General features: G+C 41.7%; 1 protein-coding gene across 1 annotated transcript in view; it reads left to right on the top strand.

The window, feature by feature from the left end:
• Window positions 1-15749, top strand: part of NCBP1 (nuclear cap binding protein subunit 1) — a 45784-nt gene that overhangs the window by 3296 nt on the left and 26739 nt on the right. The window contains exons 2-10 of the mRNA XM_020791326.3: window positions 339-427; window positions 2581-2681; window positions 3385-3541; window positions 4327-4434; window positions 7506-7627; window positions 9223-9292; window positions 10769-10984; window positions 11558-11655; window positions 13183-13246. Of these exons, the coding sequence (XP_020646985.3) occupies window positions 339-427; window positions 2581-2681; window positions 3385-3541; window positions 4327-4434; window positions 7506-7627; window positions 9223-9292; window positions 10769-10984; window positions 11558-11655; window positions 13183-13246 (1025 nt within the window). The remainder of the gene's footprint in view (window positions 1-338; window positions 428-2580; window positions 2682-3384; window positions 3542-4326; window positions 4435-7505; window positions 7628-9222; window positions 9293-10768; window positions 10985-11557; window positions 11656-13182; window positions 13247-15749) is intronic.

Genomic DNA, 15749 nt, shown 5'->3' with positions numbered 1-15749 from the left:
CAATGCGAAGATTGGTAAGTGAAACGCTTACCAATCATCACAATGTGATGTTTTGCCCATTCAGAACATCGCCTAAAAAAATAGATCGCTATGCGGATTTGTCGTTAAACGGTGTGCTCGTTAAGCGGGGCACCACTGTACACTGTGAACAATGTACTTCTCATTACATAGTCATGAGAATTGAGGGCACAGTTCAGGGTGGTAAACCACAGAATTATGCTGGGATGAGGTGCTGGGATGATATGTAAATAAATACAGATGCAGCACTTTGGGAGTTTTATTTCGGAGTACAAAAACAGCTTGTGCTAGATTAGAAAATCTTTGTCTCTTTGAAACAGGAGGGCAGCCACATAAGAGGAGAAGAACATCTGAGTCGTCTAAAATTGAAGAGCGTCTGGAATCTTTAATATGCAAAGTGGGAGAAAAGGTACAGAGGATTCACAGCTTTGCACTGAATGTTCTTGTGTGACTATGAGTGCACATGTGTTAAAGCTAACTGAAGTGCATTTAATCAGAGTCTGTTACATGGGATAAAATCACAGTACAGGTATCAATATAATGTTGACAGAACCCCACTGTTTTGAAATTGAGTGAGAAGATCAGTTTTTCCCTTATATTCTCCATTTTGATGGTACTATGGTCTTAACACTATTCTTTAATGCAGTGGTCCTGAACCCCCGATCCGCAACTTGGTGCCAGTTTGTGGCCTTAGTCAGACTAGGCCGTGGAGACAGACCTCCCAACCCCACCCCCGCTCGCACTCCTCCTTGCACAGCCCCTTTGCACATGCACACACATGCCTGCGCGAGTGCTCCCCCACCCTTTCATGCAAGCACACAAGTGTCCCGAGTGCCATGCCACCCTTTGTGTGTGTGCACGAGAGCCCTCCTGCTCCTTCGTCCATGTGCACAAGTGCCCATGCAAGCAAGTGTTCGCACATGCGCACAAGTGCGCATGAGGGAGAGAGATTGCACCTGTTCCTATGCGCATGAGCGCGGGGGGTGCCCTGCCTTCCCCAACTGGATCCGCAGGGTCAAAAAGGTTGGGGACCACTGCCTTAATGGTAATGTAAGAACATGTCTGTATCGGTTTAACTCTGTTCAACTCCTAATATATGTATGAGCTTTATTACGGTCTCTGACCGGGAGATTTATCTAGATGTAACTGTAACACAAAAATACAATGAAAGGTAGCATAAGGTAGCAATATAATATCACATGTACACTATCTTTACAATGTAACTAAATTAGATGGCACCTCCTTAGTTTCACTGTACTGAGTTCAGTAAATAAATTCAATAAACTTGGTACCACCTCCAGTCCCACTGTCTTAAGTAGTTCCTTCTAATAGATATGCCCCTGTTCAGCAAGTTGACAACTGTATTTTACTTCAGTTGGCTCTTCTACTACCTGTCTGTCAATTTGATTTACCAGGATTTGCTAACTAGCTTCACATTTTTATTTCATTTTAAAGAAGAAATCTTGTTTTCCATCAGTGATGGTTAATATTGCTGTAGTACAGTTCTTTTTAAACATGTTTAAGGGCGATGGGGCTTTGTGCAAGAAGGGGGACAGAGTATCTAAGCTTGTGGTCTGATGGTGATCTCTTAACTATGGTCCTATCTACCGTGGATCTAAGAAGAAAATGCAGATAAGGTGTCTTCTGATGGGCCTGAATTTGAAACTTATTAAATGCTTTCAGTTGGACTTTATTACTCACCTACTATCTCAGCTCTTAGTAATCATGAAATGTCAAGCTAGAGATGGGCATGAATTAAGTTGTCCCCATGGTAGGTGAATCGTCATCATACCTGCACAGGTGTTGTGTCGGCATGTTGCCCACCTCCGCTGCACACTTGCCCATTTCTTAGGTGCTTCTCTCCCTGCCCCCCCCCCCCCCCGGTGCAGCCTTTGCAGCCTGCTCTTCCATCATCATCTTCTCTCCCAGCCAACCACTCAGATGAGGAGGCAGGGCAGAGATTTCTGCCCCACTACCTTTAAGTGGCTGGCTGACAGAGAAGATGGAAGAGCCGACTGCAAAAGGTGAGTGGTCTGTTGGGGGGCGGGGAGGGAAGCATGCATTACTCAAGGAATGGATGAGCATGCAGGGGAGGAGGGTGCGGTGCCTGCACAACACCTGTATAGGTGCTAGTGTGACTTGCCCAGGATGCAGATGATTTAATTGATACCCATCTCTACTTGAAGCATCTTTTTAAAACAAAATTTAAACAGATTTTAGGCCTGTTTTAGGGGTACTTCCTTGTATGGTTTATATTATATGATCATGCTGTCTTGGTGCTTGCGGGCAGATAACCTCTTTTTCCATTTGTAACACTCACATTTTCCCCTACTGCTGCTTCTGCCCTTTTCCTACTATAAGGAGAAGAAGATAGAATGTCTATCTTTTGATTGGTAAAGCAGGGAGGGCTCTATGTGGCATTATCCTTGAATCTGTAGTGCATTTTTCTTCTCATTTGCTAATGAGTCAACGACCATATTTAAGATTTTGTAAAAATATGGAGCATGTTGATAGTGATTCATGACAAGATTATATTTTTTCAACTTTTGTTGCCCCCCTTAGAGTACTTTATCTTTGGAGTGTAACTTGGAAAGCTTGGCTGGGGTCTTGGAGGCAGATCTGCCAAACTACAAAAGCAAGATATTGAGAATTCTTTGTACAGTGTATGTATTGCTAAAGATTTACGGATACAGATGATATTGTATTACATATGCTAAATGCCTTTAAAGTTTTGTAAGTTGTTCACAAGGCTACATTGCATCTTTGTGTATTCTGTCTTAAATATTTGTGGGGATGAGAATTACAGAGAGGAAATTAAGAAAGTTAAATGAATACTTCATTTAAGCAGCACCTTTCTTCAGAAATGAGATGCAATTATTGTCAGTTTTTTATAGTAGATTTGCCAGACTTATTGTCCAAATGGGGAAAGAGAACTTCAGTAGTTTATTAAAATTCCACCATGTGCATCCTTATGTAATCTTTTAAGATACTTTCTTAGCAATATTGTTGCAAAGAACAGTTGTATGATAGTACAGTATTACTTCTTGGTCTGTGTCACTGCATTTTGTGTGCATGCTCTTTAGCATGATTATTGAGCTACGTACATTACAGTACGAATGCTATATTTGGACTATTAGCTATAGTGATGAACTGAGACATAATTTGCAAATCCATGTTTACTGGGAGGTAGCAGTTGACTCCAGGTGGACTGATTCACACTTTGCTTTAGGTGCAGCACTTGAGTTCAAAATGTACACACATCCCATTTAATGGCTTAAATGTGGCATACATAAAGGTGATAATTCAGGTTACAATCATGTGTTAACATCTTATTCTGCTTTGTGTTTGTTTAATGAAAAAAATCAGTGCACGTTTGCTACCATTAAAGCTCACTGTTTACACAACTCTGGTTGGCTTGCTGAATGCAAGGAACTACAATTTTGGTGGAGAGTTTGTGGAAGCCATGATACGTCAACTCAAAGAATGTCTGAAAGTCAACATGTATAATGAAGCTCTGTATTTAGTAAGTTGTTTTCACATCTTATCACTTTTTTAAAATGTGTTTTTGCTTTCCACCACATATGAAGAGTTCACTCTTCATCTTGTGAGGTGTAATTTGGAAAACTGAATCTCTACAATCCTTTTTACACCCAACTCAAAGCCTGTTTCCTGTAATTTTACACCAGTAACCCTTCATTGTCAGTCGTGTGTCATATGTATGACAGTTTGCCACAGACAATATCCTAAGCAATTTGATGACAAATGTAATAGAAATGTAATAGAAAGATACTTGCTGGAATCCCAGCAGAATCAGTGTTTGGCTTCACATTGATGAAAGGGAGTATGTGGGAGCCTCAGAACAAAAGTTGGAAGTGCTTAATTCCCCCCGCCCCAAAATTGCCACTTGCTGATGGAAGTACAAGTTTTGGCAACAGGATTTTAGGTACTGTGAATTAAACAAGCTTTTTAAATGGATTTCATCTTGGACAGTACATGTTCTGTTTGAACCAGTACTATTGTTCTGTCGTAGTTGTTCAGTTATGGTTTAGACTCTAGCATTCTCACCATATTCTGGATGGGAAGTGTGCTTGCATGTGTATATTCTATCCTACTTCACCTCCAAAGTTTCAGATTTCTGAATTGAGGGATCCTCTGCTTCAATGTGGCAGATGTCTGAACATGTGAGAGCTGCTGTTTAGCCATGCTGTGGACAAGAGAGCACATGAGTCAAACTATGCCCCAGTCTCCCAACAGGGAGAATCAAAGTCAACAAACTCAAGATTTTTGTTATTTTGTTTTTTTCCTCAGGTCCGTTTTCTGTCTGATCTTGTGAATTGTCATGTAATAGCTGCACCGTCTATGGTAGCCATGTTTGAGAATTTTGTGGCTGTGACTCAGGAAGAGGATGTACCTCAGGTAAACAAACTTTTTGCTTCATGGATGATTTGCTATGAAGAAACCTACCCTTCTCCCTTCCCACATGCACATATCTGGAGTGTTCCAACTTAATCACTATTTCTGTATCAAGACAGAAGAATTACCTAGATTTCATGCATGTCTAGGAGTGAGCTGCTTAGGATATGATCTGAAGCTACTGGAACAAAATAAGAGTCTGAAATGTGAGCTTGACTGTCATGTCAGACACAGAATATTCTTATTTTATCCTTTGGGACAAGGAAAGGGAACATGCTGTCCTTACATTGTTGCTAAACTACTATTCCCATCATTCCTAGCCTGCATAGCCAGTTGTGATGTCTAATGGGAGTTGCAGTTCAACATAGAGAAGGTCACACATTCCCTACCCTTGATCTAAAATAAGAGGGCACACATGGGCTTTGGTAGTAGAGCGAGAATAGATATCCTTTTGTCAGAATTGTAGGCTAATATCATTCGCAGAGAAGTTTCACATATCCATCTTTACCTCTAAATACAGTGGTGCCTCGCTTAGCGATTGCTTTGTTTAACGATGTATTCGCTTTGCGATGGGTTTCTTTGAGGAATTTTCAGCATCGTTTAACGATTTTCTCTATGGGGGAATTTCACTTAACGATGTCCGTGTTTGCTCATTTTTAAGTGTCTTACAATGTTTGGAACATGTTTTAAATGCTTGGAATAGTTAGTCCACCTTGTGAACCCTATGCACACTTAGTTTGGCTTTCCTCTTGGTCTTCGTTAATTTTTGGTGATTTTTTTGTTTTTTCCGTCATTGAGAAGCATTGGACGGACAGTCCAATGCTTCTCAATGAGGGAAAAAACAAAAAATCACCAAAAATTAAGGAAGACCCAGAGGAAAGTCAAACTAAGTGTGCATAGGTTTCACAAGGTGGACTACCGAATCCAAGCATTTAAAACAGGTTTCAAACATTGTAAGACACTTAAAAATGAGCGAAAACAGACATCGCAAAAAGCCATTGAAAAGCACTGAAGCCGGCTTCAGTTCTTTTGAAGCCCTTTCCGACGTCCGTTTTCACTCATTTTTAAGTGTCTTAAAATGTTTGAAACCTGTTTTAAATGCTTGGACTCGGTAGTGCACCTTGTGAAACCTATGCACAGTTAGTTTGGCTTTGTTACAGTCCAATGCTTCTCAATGAGGGAAAAAACAAAAAATCACCAAAAATTAACGAAGACTCAGAAGAAAGCCAAACTTTTTCAATGGATTTCCGTTGGGAAAACATTGCTTCACTTAGCGATGTTTCCTATGGGGATTTTCACTTAAGGATGTTAATCCGTTCCAATTGGAATGGATTAACCGGTTTTCAATGCATTCCTATGGGAAATGGTGTTTCACTTAACGATGTTTCTCATAGCGATGGGTTTTTTGGAACCAATTAACATTGTTAAGCGAGGCATCACTGTATTGTAATTAAAAGGCCAAATGACACTAGGGTGTTGGATTTTACTTGCAGGCTGCCAATTACTGACCTCTAGATGGTCTTGCTCATGCTCGCTGACATCTCTGTACCATGGTGACAAGAGTATGTGATTAATGTCAGGTGTAAAAGCACTTGAAAAATTATGTTGAAACTGACTAGAATGAGTTTTTCTTTTTCTGTTATAGTGAATTTACAGAGTGTAGCAAAACAGGAATTTGATTAATGATCACATTGCACATGTAGTGTTTTAAAGAAAATTGAACAGTTGGTCAACCTGTTCTGTTGTATGAGAGCAGGATCTATAGTGGAGTCCTTCCCACATTCTTTTTTTACTTGTCTTAGAAATAAGGCAATCAATTACAGAAGCCTCTCTGTGAATAAATAGGAACCAGTGCTTCTATACCACATACAGGTGGAGAACATTAATTTGATACTAAGAAGTTCTGAAGGATTTAATACTGTGAGAGCCATTAGTCTCACAGAAAAATACATATGGTATATTGTAATGTACAAGGAATTGTTCAATAGCTTGATAAAAAACCATGAGAACCTGTCTTATGACACATTGACCAATAGTCCATCTAGTTCATATTCTCTCTATTAACTGATAGCAGTTCTCCGTGGTTTCACACAGAAAGCTTTTCCAGTTCTATCTGGAAATGTTAGATCTGTCACTTGAATTCAAATAACTAGTACCACAGAGTTACACCTTTCCCTTTTCTGGACAGTTGAACTTTTTTACCTTTATTGGCTTAGATCCAGAGTTTGAACAATTGATTCTAAACTCATGGAACACTCACTAGAGATGAGAGATAGAGGCAGTTTTCAATTTGGCCTGCACACTTGCTCTTGCTCTTTCTCTATCCCCTTACAAACTGCATGAGAGTACTAGGAAGTCCTCACCCTGTAGGAGGTGGAATGGCACACTGCAGGAAAAGGGAATTGTCAAAAAGCACTTAGCTTTTTGTCCTTTTCATGAAATGACGCTGAATTCCTTGAAAGATTCACATCAGAGTATAGTTACATAGACAGTATTTGGGAAAACAGATTTGTGGGAAATGCTCTGAATATGATGATTGGGGCTAATACCTGGCAGTATTGGGTATTTATCAAGTCATAGATGATTTCAAGGATCCAGAAAATACGATTATACCTTGGAGAAAAATTGGAAGTAAAATGTGATCAATGTAAGTAGTACTTAAATACATGTTTCTGTAAATAATATGATATATATATAACTGGAGAAAATTATCTGGCTTGGGCACACTGTCTTCCCTTGATTTCTTTGTGTAGAAATCTGAATATACTGTATCTTACTATATTTGTATTTGAATAGCATTTTATAGCAATAAAAAGTTCCGCCATTTTATGAATTGCATCTTGTTATATGTGCTTTTTGAAGATTTGCATTTGAAGTGTTGTATCAGAGGTTTACATTTCAAGTGTTACATTAAAGTACACTTAAGCAGTCCAAAAATTGCAAGTACAGCTTAAAATTGCATATAGATCTTCACATTGCATTCAAACCTTTTAACCCAACTTTCTCTGTATTTTTTTCTACCAAGAAATGTGTACTTTCACACAACTGTGTGTTATCACTTTTGTTTACCACAGGTGCGGTGTGACTGGTATGTGTATGCATTTCTGTCATCCTTACCTTGGGTAGGAAAGGAATTATATGAAAAGAAGGATGCTGAGATGGACCGCATTTTAACCAGTGTTGAAAATTATCTGAAGTAAGAATGAGAGAAAATCCTCTTTTCTTTATTAGATGTCCATAGAACAGAAATATATTGATTGCTTTCAGTTACTCTAAAGCTGTTTTTCAATTGTTAAAGGGAGAAAGGAAATATGTAAATAACTCAGGTTTTAACTACAGTGGTGCCCCACATAGCGACGTTAATCCGTTCCAGGAAAAACATCGCTATGCGGAAACATCGCTAAACAGAACGTAAAACCCCATAGTTCCCATTAAACTCTGTTTAATGTGTTCCTATGGGGGGAAAAACTCACCGGTAAGCGAAGATTCCCCATCCGGCTGCCATTTTCGCCACCTCAGTAAGCGAGGACAGGGCATGAAAACGCTGCAGGTGGCCATTTTCTTAATCCGGCGGCCATTTTGGAACCGCCGATCAGCTGTTTCCCTAACATCGCAATGCGATGTTTAGCCTATTAAAACATTGCAGTGCGATCGTAAAAATAATCGCAAAATCCGCATTGCTGTGCGGATTCGTTGTTAAACGGTGTGCTCGTTAAGCGAGGCACCACTGTATAGGTTGAGTCTAGTATCACTTGTTGTTACTAGCAGAAACACTGATTTCCCAACTTGGGGCAAACTTGGCAACATGTATTTCATCCTCTTCTCTTCTTTGATTTTATCTTTACTTTCCAAGCCTCAGAAGGGTCCTGGAAGCTGGTGATCCCGCGGGGGGAGCCTCCAAAGGGTCCTGGAAGGCACTCTTGTACCCTTCGGAGGCTCCCCGCGGGCCCAGCGGGCCGAAATTGCCAGAATATTTTTTCCTGTTTTCCTCCCCTAAAAATGAGCTGCTTCTTATGGAGAGGTGTGTCTTATGGAGCGAAATATACGGTAATTTAATTTAATTTTAATTTATTAAACGTATATACCGCCCATCTAGAACATGTCTACTCTGGCCCGTTGAATCAGTGGAACTTATCAAGGAGTAGAGTCACCCTACATGCAAATTGTTCTTGGATTTCAGCCATTGTTTCTGAGGCAGCACAAATGCTAAACTACATAAACCATAGTTTGAGACATAGATTTGGATCCAGAGGAGCTTTATCCTAGTGATAGATATGAAGGATCCTGATTTGCCATGAGCTTTCAGTTGCATCAGTGCACCATGCTCAATGTTGGCTAAGGGAGAGGGGGAAACTAAAGAGGAGGATGCATTCCCAGCAGGATGCGTCCCCAGCAGTGATTATTTTATTACATTACATTTGATTTTGAGTTCTGTTGAAGACATCATGAATGTCATCTTATTAAAAAGCAGATGACGTTCTGAACGTTATGGATTCCATGGGCTTTTCTATAAAGAAGAATGTCTCCTGAGTAAGAAAGAACACATGGAAGCAATCCCATCAATGTAGCCAAAACAGAACAAAGCACTTGCATGGAAATTGGAGAGAATTAGATAACTTGAAAATGCAATAAGCAACGGCCTTTTTAAGAAAGCATACTCCACCCTTTTGAAAATTGCTTCTTCCTTTGAATAAATTTGGTATTTTCCTTCATGGTGTTTTAGAGCTCAACTACCTCTCAGATATCAGTAGTAGGTAAGATGTTTGTGGATTTGTTTGTTTTTTATGTTAGACGGCGTCAGAAGATACATGTACCTATGCTACAAGTTTGGTCTGCTGATAAACCACATCCACAAGAAGAGGTAACTATAATTTAGTTTTTTGAATCTTAGTCTCACTTCCGAAGGACCATTTTGCACTAATGTTTAAACTGCTTAGAGCTACCATTAGAAATACTGATGAAAAAAATATTCTTTTATGCTTCATGGAGTTGCCATTGCTTTTCAAATGAAAACGTCATGCTGGTCTCTCTCACTTTCTGAATGTAAAGATAAGAATTCACAAAAATTCTTCAGTCATCGGGGGACTATAATTCTCATCTTTCTGTCTTTCCCTCTCCTGGAATAGTTTCCAGGCATCTGTCTTCATGATAAGATGACAGAGTTGCTTCCAAAAAATGATTTTCAACAATTTTTAATTATGCTATTATTAATGGCTAGTATCCATAATGTTGTCTTGAATCTGTTGAGAACTTTGACAGATTCAGTGCAATTTTGCACTAGCTACTGTGCAATTTTGCAGTTTCCTGATGAAAGGTGCCTCTTTTTCAGAAGTGACTTTCAGGTTTGTGGTATTGGCAGCAACTGTCTTAAAATATAGATCAATTGTTTAGTCCTTTAGATCCTGGTCAAGTGTTTATTTATTTATTTATTTAACTTATATGCTGCCCACTCTACCCAAAAGTCTCTGGGCAGCTTACAACAATTAAAATTCAATTAAAATACAATAAAAGATAAAATGATTAAAATACAATTAAAATTGCCATCAGGACCCACAGTTGATGTTATTTCAATAAAAAGCCTTCTGGAACAGGAAGGTTTTGACCTGTCACCAAAATGTCATCAGCGTCGGCGCCAGACAAATTTCAGTCGGGAGGGCATTTCATAGTCTGGGGGCAGCTGCCGAAAAGGCCCTTTGTCTACAAGCCGTCCCTCTTACCTCCTTGAGGGACGGCTCTTTCAAAAGGGCCCCCTGGCTAGATCTTAACTGCCGGGTAGGCTCATATGGAAGGAGGCGGTCCTTCAGGTATCCAGGGCCCAAGCCATTTAGGGCTTCATATGTCAAAATAAGCACTTTGAATTGGGCCCGGGCAGCAACTTGTAGCCAATGTAACTTAAACAGAATCGGCTTGATGTGTTCCCTAGCAGCCCCACCACTCACCAGCCGCACAGCTCGCCGGACTGTCTTCAAAGGCAGCCCCATGTAGAGCGCATTGCAATAATCTATACGAGATGTTACCAGTGCGTGTGTAACTGTCATGAGAGTCCGCTCTTCCAGGTAGGGCCATAACTGGTAAAATTTCCGCAGCTGAAGGAAGGCGCCCCTGGCCACCGAGTCCACCTGGGCTTCCAGAGTTAGACTGGGGTCCAGGAGCATCCCCAGGCTGTGGGCCCTGTCCCTTAGGGGGAGTGTAAGGGTAGGGAAATGGCACGAGGGGGCACGAGGGCATGGGAGAACCAGAAAATGAATTGTGTGGGTGACTTATTATAGACTGTGTTATCTTTTTTGGGCAGCAAAACAAAAGTTTGGAAATGATTAACAAATATTAATATTTTTAGTATTTAGATTGCCTTTGGGCTCAGGTTCAGAAGCTGAAAAAAGATCGCTGGCAAGAAAGGCATATCCCAAGGCCATACCTTGCTTTTGATAATGTGCTCTGTGAAGCACTTCATCACAACTTGCCTCCTTTTACTCCACCACCTCACACAGAAGACTCTGTTTACCCAATGCCAAGAGTTATCTTTCGGATGTTTGACTACACTGATGATCCCGAGGTAAGTGATGTGTCAGAGTAAAGTGTGATTTCAGTTTAAACCCCAAGGGATAAAAAATAACCCCCTAATTCATTGCGGGCTTCCCCACTTCCAATGAACTGTCCTAGCTATATTCGAAATGTCTTAATAGTTGTTGTACTTCCATTTTTGACTACTCTGTTGCACACACTTCCGTTTAGTGTGTGTTTTTCCAAAACTGCCAGAGATCCAAATAGCTGCTTAAGCTCATACAACGGTGCTTGTGAATGCTCAGTGGTCTTTTGCTTTTGAATCCCTCCCCTTTCCATGAATTTTCACAGATTGCTTTTTGAGACTCTTATTTTATTGCAGTAGTAGCTTTTCTTGGGAAAAGCAAAGTAAGATTTGGACTCAGTGAACTAGTTTTATGGTTCTTTGGAATTTGATTTCTATTTTAACAGTAAAATTCACTGTGGAGCAAATGATTTATATGTACTAGAAAGACTTATAAATGCTAAACCACCATGATGGTGGTAGTGCAGCTGACATTTGTTATTTTGATGATCAAAGCTTACTTTCAGGCTAACAACATCTGCCTCTTAATTCCTGTGTCAGGGTCCTGTTATGCCTGGCAGTCATTCTGTGGAGAGGTTTGTGATAGAAGAAAATCTTCACATCATCATTAAATCACACTGGAAGGAGAGAAAGACATGGTAGGAAACCTTTCCTTTCATACAGGAAGAATCTTAGTATTATAGGAAGTCTTTTATCTTTACCTTGTCTAAGCTTATGAGTTTCTGAGGAGTTTGGCCAAAATCTATACTGTTCAGCAAACTGATCAGCAGTTTGGCTTTGGCTACTGAAGGTATTCTCAGTATATAACCATATTGAGAATACCTTCAGTAGCCAAAGCCAAACTGCTGATCAGTTTTGAAAACAGTTGGTCCCTTCAGTCACCTGCAACTGTGTAAACATCAAAGGAACTCTTAACCGACATGTCCAGCTAACTTTTTAGACTGCACACAATGGATTTTTTCCCCTCATATTCAGCACAGATGGGGAAATTACATTTCATAGTACAGTGGTGCCCCGCTTGACGATGATAATCCGTTCCAGGAAAATCGGTGTTAAGCGAAATCGTCGTCAAGCAGGAAAAAAAATAATTGGAATGCATTGAAAACCGGTCAATGTGTTCCAATGGGGAAATACCTCATCGTCCAGTGAAGATTGCCCATAGAGAACCGCCGATCAGCTGTTTACAAATCCTGCTTATTATTTTATAGATAGCAGTATTAAGATATTGTACCCATATATACTGCTGGGGAGTGCTATGACACATGGGTTATGTAGTGTCATCCAAGTAAACAAAGGTGCGCTTCACCAAAAACATTGTGACTTTTAAAAAGGCAGTGCAAAGCCAGGTCTTAGCTGTGGCACAGTTAAAGCGGCAGTGTAAAAGGAAACACTGATTGTTTGCCTGGGTTGGAGGCAGATATAACCTAAAAGAGGGAATCCCTGTTCACTTGTTTAAGCTGAAAGTAGGGTTTTGGAGGAGTGTTATTTGGATGGCACCATATACAAGTAGAGAAGGTATATGAGTGTTGCAGACCCATGCTTTCAGAAGCTGTTCACCTTCGGCTGACTGTCAAGAAACCACTGAAGTGCAAAAGAAGAGACTGAGCTCCCAATCAACTGCTTATAGTACCACCCCTCTTTTGTCCTATTCAGCTTTTCTTTATAGATAAATATGTAGAATCATAGCAGTGAGAAGCTTTAACCTAGTCAATCTTTTTGCAATCCTGATGGTTGCCTTCACTGTGCCATTATTAAGCTTAGGGGAAAAGTTAATATCATGAGGACAGAGGATGGATGCCTGTGATACTAGTGAGATGTGAATAGAGGAGGAGCCTGACCTACTCACTGCCACCTCCTGATGTTCTATTCCTAAGATTATGTGCCCTTTATAATAAAAAGTGACCAACCCTACTCTTCAGAGCACATGGTAACTTTTGGGAACTACAGTACATGTGTGTACTGTGAATAGTTTTTCATTTTTATTGCTGTGTTTCACCATTTAATTTTGGCACAAAATGTCAATTCAGTGCTTCTTGCATATGAGCAGTTGACTTCCACATGCATAACTAGAAGTATGACCTACATCATATTCCATCCTTCTTATTTGACCTTTTTATGCATTTTCAATTTATTTGCCTAACTTGCATCAGTCTTTTTTTTTCTAGTGCAGCCCAGTTACTGAGTTATCCAGGGAATAACAAGATCCCTCTGAACTACCACATTGTTGAGGTATGGCTTTTCCTTTTGATGTTTACAAAATAACTACAGTGGGGTCTCGACTTACGAACGACCCTACTTGCGAACAATTCAACCTACAAACCCCCCCGATAGGGAAATAAGGACTCAACATACGAACTTTCCTCGAGTTACGAACAGGAAAAAAAAGTGCCCCCTCCCTCCCCTTAGAGGCTTCTGGAGGGGAAAAAAGGGTCAGAAACTTAAAAATAAATAAAACAAAGCCACTTACCAGGCCTTGGTAGCCCCCAAACTGCAGGAAAAAGAGCACCAAACAGCTAAAAGCCAACACCCAGCAGGGAGCCTGGCAGCCATTTTATGCTCTTCTCCGCTCCTGCTCCCTCCTCTCCCCGCCTAACAGCTGATCGGCTAGCTCTGAAGAGGCTTCCGGAGGTTTGCTCAGTACCTCAAAAGGCTGAGGTGTGAGTTCCAGACTCCTGCTTATGTGTCTTTGTGCTGAAAAAATCAGCACAACATGCTTTAAAACATGCTTTAAAATTGGCTTCGTTTTCTTGACCTAAGGGGAAAAAAAAAGAAAAAATATCCCCCTCTAGTGGTAGAAGGCGGAATGGCAGCTTCCCATTAGTTTCTATGGACGGAAAAGAGCAGATACGGATTAAATGGTTTTCAGTGCATTCCTATGGGAAATGCAGATTCGCCCTACAAACTTTTCGACTTACACACTGCCTTCCAATATGGATTAAGTTTGTAAGTCGAGACCCCACTGTACTTCCTAAATAATAAGGACACCTGGTGTAGTGTCTGGGGAGGGAGTAGCCATTATATATAAAAACACCCTGGAGGTTACTAGGCACTCTGAGGTGGTGAAGCCGGGTCTGGAAGCCCTCCACATGTCGATAGGGACTAGGGATGGTATTGGGATTTTGCTGGGTTACCGTGCTCCCTGCGACCCAGCCATCTCCCTACCAGAGCTGGTGAGCTTCATCTCCACAGCTCTGTTGGAATCCCCGAGGCTTTTAGTCTTGGGGGATTTCAGCATCCATGCGGAGGCTGAGGTATCTGGTCCAGCTTTTGAGTTCTTGGAAACCATGGCTTCCTTGAACATGTCCCAACATGTTAACAGCCCCACCCACATGGGTGGCCATATGCTAGACTTAGTTTTTTCCACCAACTGGAGCGAGAGTGATCTGATGGTGACCGACCTTGTGTCAGTTCCCTTGTCATGGACGGATCACCACCTAATAAAAGCAGCCAGGCCTATAACAACTGAATGGGCTACAGCGATAATTAATGGGCCTCTCCAGGAGGACAAATTTCCCCCTGCCCTCAAGGAGATGCTCATTAGGCCCATTCGAAAGAAACTTAATTTGGCGGCGGACGATATTGACAATTATAGGCCCATTGCCAATGTTTCTTTCATGAGTAAAGTGGTTGAGAGGGTGGTGGCTGATCAGCGTCAGGCGCACTTGGATGAAACAAACGCCCTGGATCCGTTCCAGTCAAGCTTCAGGCTGCGCCATGGTACAGAAACAGCATTGGTTGCCCTGTTAGATGACCTTTTGAGGGAGGCCGATGGGAAAAACATTTCTGCTGGTCCTCCTTGATATCCCAGCTGCCTTTGATACCGTCAACCACGGTATCCTCCAGAGGGTCTCCAAGTTGGGAATCGGTGGTCAGGCGTTGGCCTGGCTCCGGTCCTTCCTGGGGGACTGTCCTCAGAGAATTCAGCTTGGGGAGCATGAGTCAGCCCCATGGAGCCTCAATTGTGGGATTCCGCAGGGTTCAACCATCTCCCCAATGCTGTTTAACATCTATATGAGGCCGCTGGATGAGGTTATCGGGGTGTGGAGCATCGTGCCATCAATATGCCGATAATACGCAGCTCTACATCTCCTTTTTGCCAACTACAGTGGATGCCGTTCTGTCCCTGCAGCGCTGCCTGGGGTCTGTATTGCAATGGATGCAGGAGAACAGGCCGAGGCTGAAGCCAGACAAGACGGAGGTCCTGAGGGTGGGTGGGCCTAGCATCAGCGGTTTGGGAAACTCCCTCTCTTTTGGGGGGTTGACTCTCACCATGAAGAGTGAAGTGCTCAGCTTGGGGGTCTGTCTGGCCTAGGCGCTTGTCATGAAACCCCAGGTAGCGTCAGTGGTCTGCACCGCTTGTTTCCATCTCTGGCGGATAGCCTAGCTGCATCCCTATCTAGATGTTGGGTCGCTTATGTATAAAGCCCTAAATGGTTTAGGACCTCATTACCTGACAAAATGCCTTCTCCCACCTAGATCTAGCCGTATCACCCGATCTAGCTAGGAGGTGAGGTTGAGGAGCCTAATGCCGAGGGAGGCCCGGAAGGGAAAAACAAGAAACCGGGCCTTCTCAGCAGTGGCTCCTCGTCTTTGGAACAGCCTCCCTCCTGAGATTCGTATGGCCCCGTCGTTGGGCATCTTTAAATGCCAATTGAAAAGCTGGCTGCTTAAGCAAGCCTTCCCTCCACCCACAATCTAAATTTTTGTTATCTTGTGTTTTCTCCAATCTTGG

The sequence above is a fragment of the Pogona vitticeps genome, chromosome 2 (assembly GCF_051106095.1).
Source record: "Pogona vitticeps strain Pit_001003342236 chromosome 2, PviZW2.1, whole genome shotgun sequence".
Classification (NCBI taxonomy): Eukaryota; Metazoa; Chordata; class Lepidosauria; order Squamata; family Agamidae; genus Pogona; species Pogona vitticeps.
This window is presented reverse-complemented; position numbering and strand designations above follow the sequence as displayed.